Source organism: Thrips palmi, unplaced genomic scaffold (genome assembly GCF_012932325.1).
Source record: "Thrips palmi isolate BJ-2018 unplaced genomic scaffold, TpBJ-2018v1 HiC_scaffold_18, whole genome shotgun sequence".
NCBI classification, from domain to species: Eukaryota; Metazoa; Arthropoda; class Insecta; order Thysanoptera; family Thripidae; genus Thrips; species Thrips palmi.
Window position 1 is genome coordinate 11,863,146 of NW_023144627.1, and position 12,219 is coordinate 11,875,364.

At 61.1% G+C, this 12,219-nt stretch overlaps 1 protein-coding gene across 1 annotated transcript in view; it reads left to right on the plus strand.

The window, feature by feature from the left end:
• Positions 1–12,219, plus strand: part of LOC117644709 (autism susceptibility gene 2 protein-like) — a gene marked incomplete at its 3' end in the record, with an annotated part of 81,919 nt that overhangs the window by 10,437 nt on the left and 59,263 nt on the right. Inside the window, exons 2-3 of the mRNA XM_034384323.1 lie at positions 4,661–4,861; positions 11,976–12,071. Coding sequence (XP_034240214.1) covers positions 4,661–4,861; positions 11,976–12,071 — 297 coding nt within the window. The remainder of the gene's footprint in view (positions 1–4,660; positions 4,862–11,975; positions 12,072–12,219) is intronic.

Consider the following 12,219-nt stretch of genomic DNA (forward strand, 5'->3'; position numbering starts at 1 on the left):
GGGGGTTTCCCCGGGCCCCCCCCTCTCCGTCCGGCGGGCCCACCCCTTTGGGGGCGCCCCCCCCGGGGGGAGGCAGCGGACCGCGCCGCCTCGCTCGCGCCCCGCCAGGCGTCGCGACGCTCGCGATCTCAAGCTCGACCGCGCCGCGAACTTCACTTCGGCCCCTTCCGGTGTACCAGTGCCCCGTGTGTGTGCGCTTCGCGCGTCTGTGTGTGCGTGCGGCCTGCAGAGACTGAAATAAAGAGCATACTGTGTCTGTTTATTTCCTATCCTCGTGTGTCTGTGTCTACGTTGTCCCGGAGTGTTCCTACACTGTGTGAGGCGGCCACCGCGTTGACGTGGTCGCGTCTGACAAGCTCGCCCACTGTGTGTGTGTGTCTGTGTGTGTCTGTGTGTGTCTGTCTGTCTGTCTGTGTCTGTCTGTCTGTCTTGTGACTGCGGCCAACCAGTGAGGCCGGCCCGTCGCGGCTTGAGCCGGGCTTTAGCAAGTGACACTGTCTGTCTATTGACACTGGCGGCGGCGCCACTGCGGCGCGAGTTTGCTCCCGCTTAGTGCGAAAAGTTGCCCGAATCTTCGCACACAGCAAGTTCTCTCTCCCCCCGTGGCGGACCGGGCCGGGGCCCGGGGCGGGGAGTGCTAATTGGCTGAGCGAAGAAGGCTCCCGGTGCGCGGGCCGCGCGGTTCGGCCGGGCGGGGCTGGCTGCTCGGGCGGGGCTGGCGGGGCTGGCGGGCAGTTATGCAAATGGCAGACACGGCCCCTGTCCACCCATGCTGGCCGTGCAGGCCGCCAGCTCGGGCGTGCCGCCGCGCGGTCCCCGTCTGATTTGCGGCGCGAGCTGACTCGGGTTCCAACTCGAGGTGGCTGTACCTCCCGGACGGCCAGTGTGACGAATGCTCTACCCAGAATTACGTCATTTTAAAATTGAACTCTGCGTTGCGCTCGTGGCACTCACTGTTGAAAAAGACGCAAGCGTCCAGCTGGAGATTGCAGGTTGAGCTGTCGCGGTCTTGAAACTCCTCCAAAAGCCGAGTGGCACTTCCTTAGAAAGTCTCAAGAAACCCGATTTGGATCGAGGCCAGGTTGGGAGCAGAGTCGCTGGGGGAAAAGCCTCGTTGCTACACTGTAGCGACGTCCTCCTTGTTTGCAGTGTGGCTTCAGGTGTGATGCCCCTCGCTTGTTTGGGGGGGAGGGGGGGGGGGAGCCAACAAACTCACTGGCCGCCTCGCCGCGCCACGCCACGCCCAGGGGCCCTATTTATTGCCTCGTTTATCGGCCGAGGGAAGTTGCGAGGCTCTCGGAATGAAATCACGTTATTAACAGGTAGCCGCTCGGATGAAGCGGCCTGTGGTTTTTGCAGTGCTGGCGCCTGGGGGAGGGTTCAGCCGTGGGTTCAGCGCCCCAGGGCCAGTGGCAGGGCCAGTGGCAGGGCAGCCGGGGGCAAGCGAGCTTATCAGGCGGAGGCTGGGGGACCTGCAGCCTGAAGATTGGACCCACAGTGGGCCAGACGACCGGTGGAGGCGGACAAAACTGTAGACGCGTTTTGAGTTCCAGAGTCGCTAAATGGGACTCGAACCGAACGTGTGACCCCACCAATGGATTGCTCTCCGAACGAGGAATCCATTGGTGGGGTCACACGTTCAGTTCGAGTCCTGTTTAGCGACTCTGGAGCTCAAATCGCGTCTAGAGTTTCGGCCGCCTCCACCTGTCGTCTGGCCCACTGTGACCCCCTTCCACTGCGAGGGGCTTGCAGGCAGACCTGCAATGCAGGGCCTTGTCGCGGGATGAGACCCTCTCCAAGCCTGGACGCGCAGTCACGCTGGGCTGCCTCTGCTGCAACGCCGGGCCGAGCGTGTCGGCGTGTCGCGGGGCTTCTTGCCCGCGGACGGACGGACAGACAGACAGACAGACAGACAGACAGACAGACAGACAGACAGCAACTTGCGGAACCTCGCCCCTTCCGCGCGGAAGTCGTTCCGGCTGAGTTATAGTCGGTCTTGTTTAAGCTGGGCCGCCCTTGATGGGCCCTTCGCAGCGCTTGGCAGCGCTCGGCAGCGCTCGGCAGCGCCTCGCGGCGACGCTGTAGAGGATCAAGGTGTTGAACAAGTTGGGGGGAGTAATTGAAAAGTAAGCCCGCGCCAGTCGAAGCCCCGCGCGCGCGCAAGTTTGGGGGGGGGGGGGGGAAGTCTGGCAGAGGCGCTGCGCCGACGACGACGACGGCAGACGACAGGATTCCTGACTTATCAAAGTCGCGAACCAAGTCCACGGAAAGTTGGAGGCGAGAGGCATTGTGTGTTTGCGTCGGGGAAACACGTGTCGGGGACCAACGCGGTGGCGTGCCGGGAGGGCGGGGGGGGGGGGGGGGGGGGGGGGTCGGCGTCACACTCAATCATGGCGCCGCCTCAGTCGGCCGCCTCGCTCCCCCACCACTCTATTTTGTCAAGACAGTTGTGTGTTTTCATTTCTCAGCCGCCCGTTTAGCAAGCCCGTGAAATCGGTGCCGCGGACGAGGAGGGGGGGGGGGACAAGGAAAAGTCGGAAACGGAGAGTGACGACCCGATTCTTCGGAATCGCCGGCCAGGTTGCACTAAAGCGACGGATGGATCGGCTGGGGTCACAGTGTGGGCAACCATATTGTAGTACGTGACCGCCGGATGAAAAAAAAAAAAAATTAAAAGGGAAAGAGAAATAATGAAAAGAAGGCGAATAAATGGCGGCTTGTCCATTAAGATGGAGCGACCCGCGCGGCCCTTAATCCGTGCCCATTAGCATTCGGGGATGAAATGCAGCGAAAGAGAGAGAAGGCATGATGGTGGAGGGAAAGGAGGGGTATGAGGATCAAGCGATGCGCACATTTTTCTCCGGGGTCGCCACCGACCCTTCGGGTCGCCTTCGGGTCGCGCTCGGGTTGCCGGCCTATCGGAGTGGCCGCTCCGTCAATTGTTTTATGATTGGCTCATTGATTGGGGCGCACCGTTTGGTCATTGCCCGCTCGTTTCCCAGTCCTGGAGTGGAAGGGCGATGAAGGGCGACCGCACGCCATGCCCGCACTCCGCGTGGGTCCACCTCCAGCGTCGTCGTGGTGTAACGGTTAGCGCGGCGGGTCACGGTGTCGAAGGTCGCGGGTTCGAATCTCGGCCGGGTCATGATGACAGAATGTTCAACGCTTGAAGTGGTAGCTGCTTTGCACTGACCACTGCTGATGGTTGACTAATCTTCTCTCTGAACCCAGGAAAAATTCCATTTTTGTTTATCGCTTGAAATCCGTGCAAATTGGACTCCGGTTTCTTTCTCTCTCTCTCTTTTTTTTTCAATTTACTCTCGCCGGTGCCGCGATACGGTAAATGCTTCCTCTCACTCCCACGCCGTGTCCGCTGGCGCGAGGCGCGAGGCGCGACGGCAGGCAGTCGTCTCTACACGGACAGCCCGCTCGCGGTGTCTACCGTGTCCGCACACTGGGTGTGGTTCTCTGCGAGCAGTGAAGTGGGTCGGGCAAATAAAATCTGAAGCGCCCGGACGCACGCGTGGAGCCCACAGTGGACCAGAAGACCGGTGGAGGCGGCCGAAATTCTCGACGCGTTTTGAGCTCCAGAGTCGCTTAACGGGACTCGAACCGAACGTGTGACCCCACCAATGGATTCCTCGTTCGGAGAGCAATCCATTGGTGGGGTCACACGTTCGGTTCGAGTCCCGTTTAGCGACTCTGGAGCTCAAAACGCGTCTAGAGTTTTGGCCGCCTCCTCCGGTCTGGGGCGTTTTCACAGTGGATTTGGCGGCATTGTCCCGCTAAGCGACGTGATGGACTGGCTTTCGATTGGCGGCTGGCGCGAGGCTGGCGCGCACTCTAAATGTTCTACAGTGAAGATTCTCCATATTATGGTGAAAAGTTCAATATGGGGGGTGCAGCGACTTCGTACATACCATTGAGAATTCACTATACCTTATAGAGATTTTGACGAATTCGTTGGTATTATGGAGAAAATCTCCACCATATTATGTTGGTGCAGCCTTTCACCGTAAGTCATTTACAGTGCGGCTCGGAGCGGCTCGGCACGGCGCGGTCGCCCCGCGGAGCGTGAACCGTGAAAAATGGCAATCGCACAGTCGTCTCCTTTCGCCGCCGTTTTTCTCGCCTTTTTTTCCGCCCGTCGTTTTATTGGCGCGAGTGCGAGAGAGACGGACGCCGGATGACGCCGCAGGGAGCGGCGCACAGTGGGCCAGAAGACCGGCGGAGGCGGCCAAAATTCTGGACGCGTTCTGAGCTCCAGAGTCGCTAAATGGGACTCGAACCGAACGTGTGACCTCACCAATGGATTGCTCTCCGAACGAGGAATCCGTTAGTGGGATCACACGTTCGGTTCCAGTCCTGTGTATAGCGACTCTGGACCTCGACACGCGTCTGGAGTTTTGGCCGCCTCCACCGGTCTTCTGGCCCACTGTGCGGCGGCGGCTTCGCGTGCAAGAGCGTGCTGTCCTCGTGGGAGGGAGGGAAGAGAGAGACAAAGGAGCGGCGGGAAAAAACGCGAGTGGCGTTTAATGTGGAAAAGGGCGGTCTCGTTTGATAGTGTGTTTCCCTGTGGATGTGGGAGAGTGTCGAGCTTGCTGTCGTTTGGCGCGAAACAAAGATAACACGTCTGTTTCTGTCTGCCTCTCTCTCTCAGGTGGCGCTCAAGCTCTCGGCCAGGAACGCGCTGTCCGTGAAGCTCGCCCTCGCGCCGACCCTCGGCGACGAGAAGAACCACCTCAAGAATGGCGACGTGTCGGAGGCCGCCCCGGCCGCCAACAACAACAACAACCACAACAACAACAACAACCAGCGGAACCACAACAACCACAACCACATCAGGCATTCGGCCGCGTCGGTAAGTGCGCTGCTTCGTCGCTCTGTCTCTCTCGCACCCCTACGAACCCCTACGGACCGCCCCGTGAGTGCGAGAGAGAGAGAGAGTCAGTGTTGCTCATGGAAAGACGGCGAGGCTCCCTGGCTCGAGGCGCCCCGCCCTCCATTGGGTCCTGCAGACCGACTTCCTCTGTCTCTCTCGCACTCGTGGAGCGCCCCGCCGCGGTGCGAGAGAGAGAGAGGCGACTGTTGGGCCTGCCGCGCGCTGAATGGTCTCAAGTGGCCGGGCGTTTGAAAAGTGTCCGTATTGAAAGCGGAGCGGACGGCACCTAGCCGCGGGGCGTGCCGCGGGGCGTGCCAGGTTTTACGAAGTAGTGGCCGTGAGGATGCTCAGCACGGCCGTCGCCTGCAGCTGTGGCGTGGCGGGGCGTCGCTTGGAAAATTCATTTTGTTGGCAAGGGAGCACACTGCGTCGCGCCGCCGTGCCGCCGTGCCGGCCGTGCCGCGCCTCTGACTTCCATTCGAGCATTGTTCGCGCATGAGCGCGCAAGTAAGGACCCTCGCGCGCCTCTCTCTGTGTGTGTGTGTGTCTGTGTGTGTGTGGGGGGGAACAACACGTGCTTAAAATGTCAAAACAAAAGGGAAACACCCCCTTCCCCTCGTTGGAATCTCTGCCGCTGCGGCCGGGATGCCCCGCCATGCCCCGCCATGCCCCGCCATGCCCCGCCATGCCCCGCCATGCCCCGCCATGCCATGCCCCGCCATGCCACGGTGCAGCGGGGAGCCGTCTGTCTCTCTCGCACTGGCGGGGCGCCCCGTTCGGGTGCGAGAGAGACAGCGACCGCCGCGATGCGATGCGACGCAGCCAGCCGTGGCGTGCTCGGCGTGCTCGGCGTGCTAGTACGTGTCGCGGCCGCTGGCCGGCGTTCCGCGGGGCAGCACCGTCGCCGCCGCGGTTTGCCGAGCCGGCGCAGCCGCATGGCAGCCGGCCTGCAGCCGGGCGTCGCGACGCTGGCGGTTCGGCCGTCCGCCGGCAGAGCGCGCTGGCGCCGCGGCGCCGGCCCCGCTGCCTGCCCGTGCTGTGCAGTGTGCTGGCGTCAGTTCAGTGCCGCCGGGTCCGCGGCGCGGTGCGGCCGTGGGGGCGTGGCGCTGGCCGCGCTGCCGGCGCCGCGCTCGACGCGTACGCCTTCCGGCCGCACGCCGCACAGTGGATTGGCCACAAGACCGGTGGAGGCGGCCACAACTCTAGACGCTTTTTGAGCTCCAGAGTCGCTAAACAGGACTCAAACCGAGCGTGTGACCCCACCAATGGATTACTCTCCGAACGAGGAATCCATTGGTGGGGTCACACGCTCCGTTCGAGCCTCATTTAGCGATTCTGGAGCTCAAAGCGCGTCGAATTTTGGCCGCCTCCACCGGTTTTCTGGCAAATCCACTTGTGCGCCGCGCGCCTCGCCGCACCTGCCATGCCCACCTGCGTGTGGAGTGTGTACACTGGGTGCACAGTGGCGCGGACGCGGCCCCGCCGAGTCCCCGCGCCACGTGCACGACGGCATGACTGAGTCATGACTTTGAACCTACGCACTCGAGACACTGCTAAGGAGTGAACCGCCGGCGGCACTGTACATTTTCCTATTTAAGGGCTTATCTTCCTTCCTAGAATGACACCGGGGCTTCTGAGTCCATGAAGAACCTATCCCTTGGCAGCATTGCCCAACTAGCAGTGTCTCACTCAACGAGCAAACCGAATGCAGCACGCGAGACGGGCTTCGACTCGAGAATCCACTGCAACATTTGGCGGCCGCGCCTGACGCAGTCGTATTCAAATTTGGCGCCTGATTTCGCTTTCATGAGGGAACTGTTTAACTTTGCGCTCGCGGCCGTCTGACCCGGCGGGGACATTCGTCTTGCGGGGGACTGGATTACGCCAAAGGGGTTTCCTCTCTCCCCCCCCCTTTCCCCCTTTTCGCTCTCCCCTCTCTCTCTCTCCTCCCCTCTCCTCCCCCCCCCCCCCCCCCCCCCCCCCCCCCCCCCGTCGGGGGTGCGAGAGAGACGGGGCGGGGTGGTGGCGCCCCCTGGGCGGCGTGGCGGTAAATCCCGCCACGCGGAGCGTACGCGGATCGGCGGCCCCTGGCGTGCCCCGCCGTGGCCGGCCAACGACAGGCTGGGCGGGATTTACAACCTGTTCCGCGTTGCACCTCCGGGACGATTACCCCACACCGTAAATCCGGAACACGATACGCCCTTAATTTATGTTTACACGCCGTCATGACGGACACGTGACACACACGCACACTCACAATGCACGCCGAGCCGTGGGGAGTAAAACCTCGTGGTGGCGATTTTTTCCTTTTTTTCGTTTCTCGTTGTTTTCGTGACGTTTTTACTTCCGACCTAGGCCAACTTGTGTATAATGCAGAGGTTACGTTGCCGCTGTGCATTGTCTCGAATATTGACTGGGCCAATTTGGTGTGTGCGTCAGGCCTTGTTGCCTGGGGGGGCTTGTCGTGCCGGCACACCGTCGGGGCGGGGCGGGGCCCGTCTTGGCGTCTCCCTGATCACGAATTTATGGGCGAATAAAGCCGTAACAAGGAAGCGCAGTGGGGCCGCAGGGCCGCGGGGCGGATAGAAATGTTTTACAGTGCGGCAGGAGGAAAAGGGCCCGCGGCGCTGGCAGCCTGACGTGCCCTATCGCGCGGACTAGCGCGCACACCGCCGCCACGTCATGTCCCCGACGGCACAAACCCCCGATTTGCTCTCCGCGTCGCTGCTATTTTTCTTTTTATCGAGGGGGTTGTTATTTGGTTATCCGTCTCTGAACCAGGCGCACGTCTTTCCTTTTTCACTCTGCGCCCCCTGCTCCGCCCACTTTCTTCCCCCGCCTCGCTGTGTGTGTGCGTGCGTGTGTTGGTGTGTGTGTGATTCGTGTTTACGATTGTCATTTCGCCCCTTTACTGCCGCGTGTATTTTATTACCTGGCTCGTTTATGCCCGTTTATTTCCCTAAAGGAACCTCCCTCCGCCCCCCCGAGGCCGCGGAGGGGGCCGCGGCGCGAGAAGGCTATGGAAATCGTAAACACGCTTTTTAGGTCACCACTAAAAATGGAATTTGAGTTGGTAATGTTAGTGGGCACGATGACGACGCGTTATCGCCGGATGGCTCTGTTGTGCGGCCAAAGCCCCAAGCGGACGGAGTGCGCCAGCGCCACAGTGGGCCAGAAGGCCGGTGGAGGCGGCCGAAACCCTAGGCGCGTTTTGAGCTCCGGAGTCGCTAAATGGGACTCGAACCGAACGTGTGACCCCACCAATGGATTGCTCTCCGAACGAGGAATCCATTGATGGGGTCACACGTTCGGTTCGAGTCCTGTTCAGCGACTCTGGAGCTGAACACGCGCCTGGAACTTTGGCCGCCTCGGGCCGCCTGGCGGGTAGGCCGTCCCGGACGCAGGCCTGTTCGACGGGACGGCATGCCGCGGACCGGCAGGCGGCGTCGACACGACACTGCAGTGTGGCCACGCCGCCCGCGAACGGCTCTGTCTCTCTCCCACCCCGCCGCCACCGGCCGCCACGACGCGCGAGTGCGAGAGAGACGGGGCGTGCCTGATTACATCTGGATTATCCGGTCGGCTTGCGGTGTGATGCCATTAGCAGTGTGATGGAGTCGGACCGACCGACTGACTGACTTCCAGTGTGCGAGTCACGCCGCCACGTTTGTTGTTGTTGTTTTTTTTGCCGCCGTTTGTTTTATGTTTTGTTTTTTCTTGTCGTCAGAGATGAAAGCACGACAGGGCGTCGATTAATCGAAGTGGGCGCCGGGGTGGCAGAACGGAGAAGGGAGAGTTTATAAAATGAAAATTGTTGTTTTGGTGTGTGTGTGTGAGAGAGAGGAGAGGGGGGGGGGGGGGGGGAATCGTAACGTCTTGGGCGACATTCCGAGTACGTTTCCAGGACGTCCTTCTCTGCGAACGTGTGTGTGCGTATGTGTGTGTGTGTGTGTGTGAGAGAGTTTTGCAGTCACGCAACCGCGACGTGTGTGTGTGCGTGCGTGTGTGCGGCGGTGCGTGGCGCCTCGCTATAGTGCGCTCACGCACACAGACGCAGGTGCGCACACACACGTCGGCGCGCCAATCAGGGCTCAATTAACGCACGAATGGCTTAATAGAAAGGGTTCGCGGAACGCACCGCCTTCTTGTTGTCGGACCCGCCGTGTCGCTCGCACCGCGGGCACGTTCTGCGCGGCGAGTGTGTGTGTGTGTGTGAGTGTGATCCGCGAATGGTCAGTCTGCCACGGTCCGGTCCGAGAAAGACACGCTGTGCTGCAGCGAGTCAGCAAGCGAGCGCTATATATATGTTTCATAACTTTTTTGCCGTGTTTGTTTGCTTCACTTTGTCGTGGACATAAGGGCGTACACTGTGGGAGAAAGCCTTGCCTGCTGTTGAGACGAGTGAGACTTGACTTTTGCGAGGGTAGCGGCGTGTGGCGGCGGTCGGGCTTCCCCTCTCACTTCCCCCTCGCGGCACACTGCGCGGCACACTGCGCGGCACACTGTGCGGATGGCTGGCCGGCGTCGCGCGCGCGTAGCGGAGGGAGGGCTCGACGCGACAGACGGCATCAAGTTGTCAACGAGCCTGAGGGGGGGGAGGAGGAGAGAGAGGAGAGGAGAGGGGGAAGGGAGGAGGGAGAGGGGGGAGAGGGAGAGAGGGGAGAGAGGGGGAAGAGGGAGGGAGAGGGAGGGAGAGGGAGAGAGAGAGGGGGGGAAAAGAGAGAGAGAGAGAGAGAGGAGAGAGAGAGGGGGAGAAGAGAGAGAGAGAGGGGGGAGAGGAGAGAGAAAGGGTTGTGCGAAGGGGGTTGCCCTGCGCCGTGGGGGTTGTCCAGGCCGCGTGCGGAGCCCCTACCGCCTAGAGGGCCTGTAGGGCCTGGGGGGCCTGGAGCGCCTCCATTACGCCCCGCGCGCCCTTTGACGCGGGACGACCTGACCGCGGGGAAGGGCCAGGCGGGGCTGGCGGGGCTGGCGGGGCTGGCGGGGCTGGCGGGCGGGGCGTCGCCCCAAAAGGGTTTGCCAGCTTTAATGACCGGCGAGACGCCCTTCTGGGCCACTCCGGGGACTCCGCGGCCCTCCCGCGCTGGAAGTGACAGTCCCACTCACTCACTCACACACACACACACACACACACACACACACACACGGTTGTGAAGGGCTCGCGGGGTTTAGCCGCTGGTAACCTGTTGGCTGGCGAAACATGCCGGCCAGACTAAGGCGTTTTGTTGAGTCCGTGCTACATGAGTGTGTTTGTTGTGTAGCACACGCGTCTGTCGGTGTGTGCTCCGTTTGGAAGCTCGTCGCGCTTCGCGGATTCCCTCCTAGCCCTGCGTTTGCCCGCGGGAGCGAGCGAGACGACATGTGTGTAATGTGTGCGTGCGTCATGGCTGACGGAGTTGGCTGGCTTGTGCCAACGCAGACACAGATTGAGTCTCAAAGGCGCCCCGCCCCGCCCCGCCGTTTCTGGCGCAAATGTTTTCCGGGGCGGTAAACGAGGGGCCGTGGTGTTGGGTAAATAGCCCGTCTAATTGGGGTTGGCACGCAAACGCCTGCCGCGCTCCGCTCACACCAACCTCGCCCCGCCGCGCCGCGCCAGCCGAAAAGTTGGTCTGAACGCGGCGAACGCGCCCCCACCGCCCGTGCGGGCCCTGCACACACGCGCGTGCCTCTGGCCGTGTGTTTGCCGTGCGCATTGCTGCCGTGCTTTGCGTGCACTTTCGATGCTGTGTACGCTCGTGTGTACGTGTTGTACACCGTCCGCGGGGCGGCCGCTGGTTCCGATTTTACATTTTAATTTTATTCCTTTTGCATTTTGGTTCCCCAAAAAAATGGCGTTGTCTCTGCGAGCAGTGTGGAAAAACCGCGCGGTGCACGTGTGGTCCTCCGGCCGGCTCGCCGCGGCTCGCCCGAGCGGCCCCTAATTTAATTCTCTCACTGATCCGCCGCTTTTGTCCCTCCTTTTTTGTGCCGCCAAAGTGGCCATGTTTCCGGGGCGTTTCGGGGCAAGACACGACAAAGGACTCCTTTCGCCGCACCCCTACTGGTCCTGGTTCCATTGATAAACCCCCGCATTACTGGGGCTTTTCGAGTTCGTGCCGCGCGGACAGCACTTGTCTCCTGCCGTCTGCTGTGGTCGACAGCTCGGCTCCTACCGATCCCTCCTACCCGATCCCTCCTACCCGATCCCTCCCACACGGTCCCTCCTACCCGATCCCTTCTACCCGATCCCTTCTACCTGATCCCTCCTACCCGATACCTCCTACCCGGTACCTCCTACCCGGTACCTCCTACCCGATACCTCCTACCCGATCCCTCCTACCCGATCCCTCCTACCCGATCCCTCCTACCCGATCCCTCCTACCCGATCCCTCCTACCTGATCCCTCCTACCCGATACCTCCTACCCGATCCCTCCTACCCAAAAGCCCCTACTCGACGCCCCCTCCCCTCCTTGACCTCCGTGACGTGAATGCTTCGCTGAATGCCAACGACGCTGGCAATAACGAATCGATGGCCGCGCCACGCCGTCCTCGTGCTTTGCGGCTTGTCGTCGGCTCGTCGTCGGATTGCCGTCCGGACGGCCGCGCCGCGCCACGCCACGCCGGCCAGGACGACGACGGCGTAATAAAGTGGCGTAATTGAATTTAAAATTGCGCGCGGTTGCGTGTCGGCGCGCTCTTTTTATTTTTCCGACGGTTTTTTTGTTTCTCTTAGTTTCTTGCCGTAAGTCGGAAGGGCAACGGGTGGAAAGAATGAGGCGCTTTGTGAGGACTTTGACTTGTCGCGCCGCGTATTGGTTCAAGTGCGGCAGGAAAGTAGCACAGAACTGCGTCAATATTAGCTCGAGCTCTGGCTCGCGTCCACGCTGTCGGCCGGGCATTGTCTCGGCGAAGGCCACGTGGCCATCTTATTTTCCACCGCTTGCCCGCTCGAAATTTGTACTTTTGGCTCGAAGGGTCTCTTTGTTGAGTCAACATTCTCATCAGAATTTTCTCAGCACCCATTTAAAGCCTCCGTACTTTTTGTTTTGTGGAACTAAACCGGTGGGGTCTCAATTTACGCAGGTTTTAAAGAGGTTTCTCTCCTGTCTGTTTCAGGGCAACCTCGATGTTGGCACCAGTGACGATTCTGGACGAGCTTCCGAACGGCTAAACGGCGCTTCCGTCGACACCTCGCACGACCGACTGAGCGATGTAAGTATGGCCCCGTCCCACCCCCTCCCTCCCTCGGAGGGTAAGTCAGCCTCGTCTTAGGGTGTGGCGGTTTTCAAGGTATCTTTGCCGCGCGTCTCTCTAGCGCATGTGCCGCTGCCAGCGATGTGGGTGTGTAGATTCTCCTTTT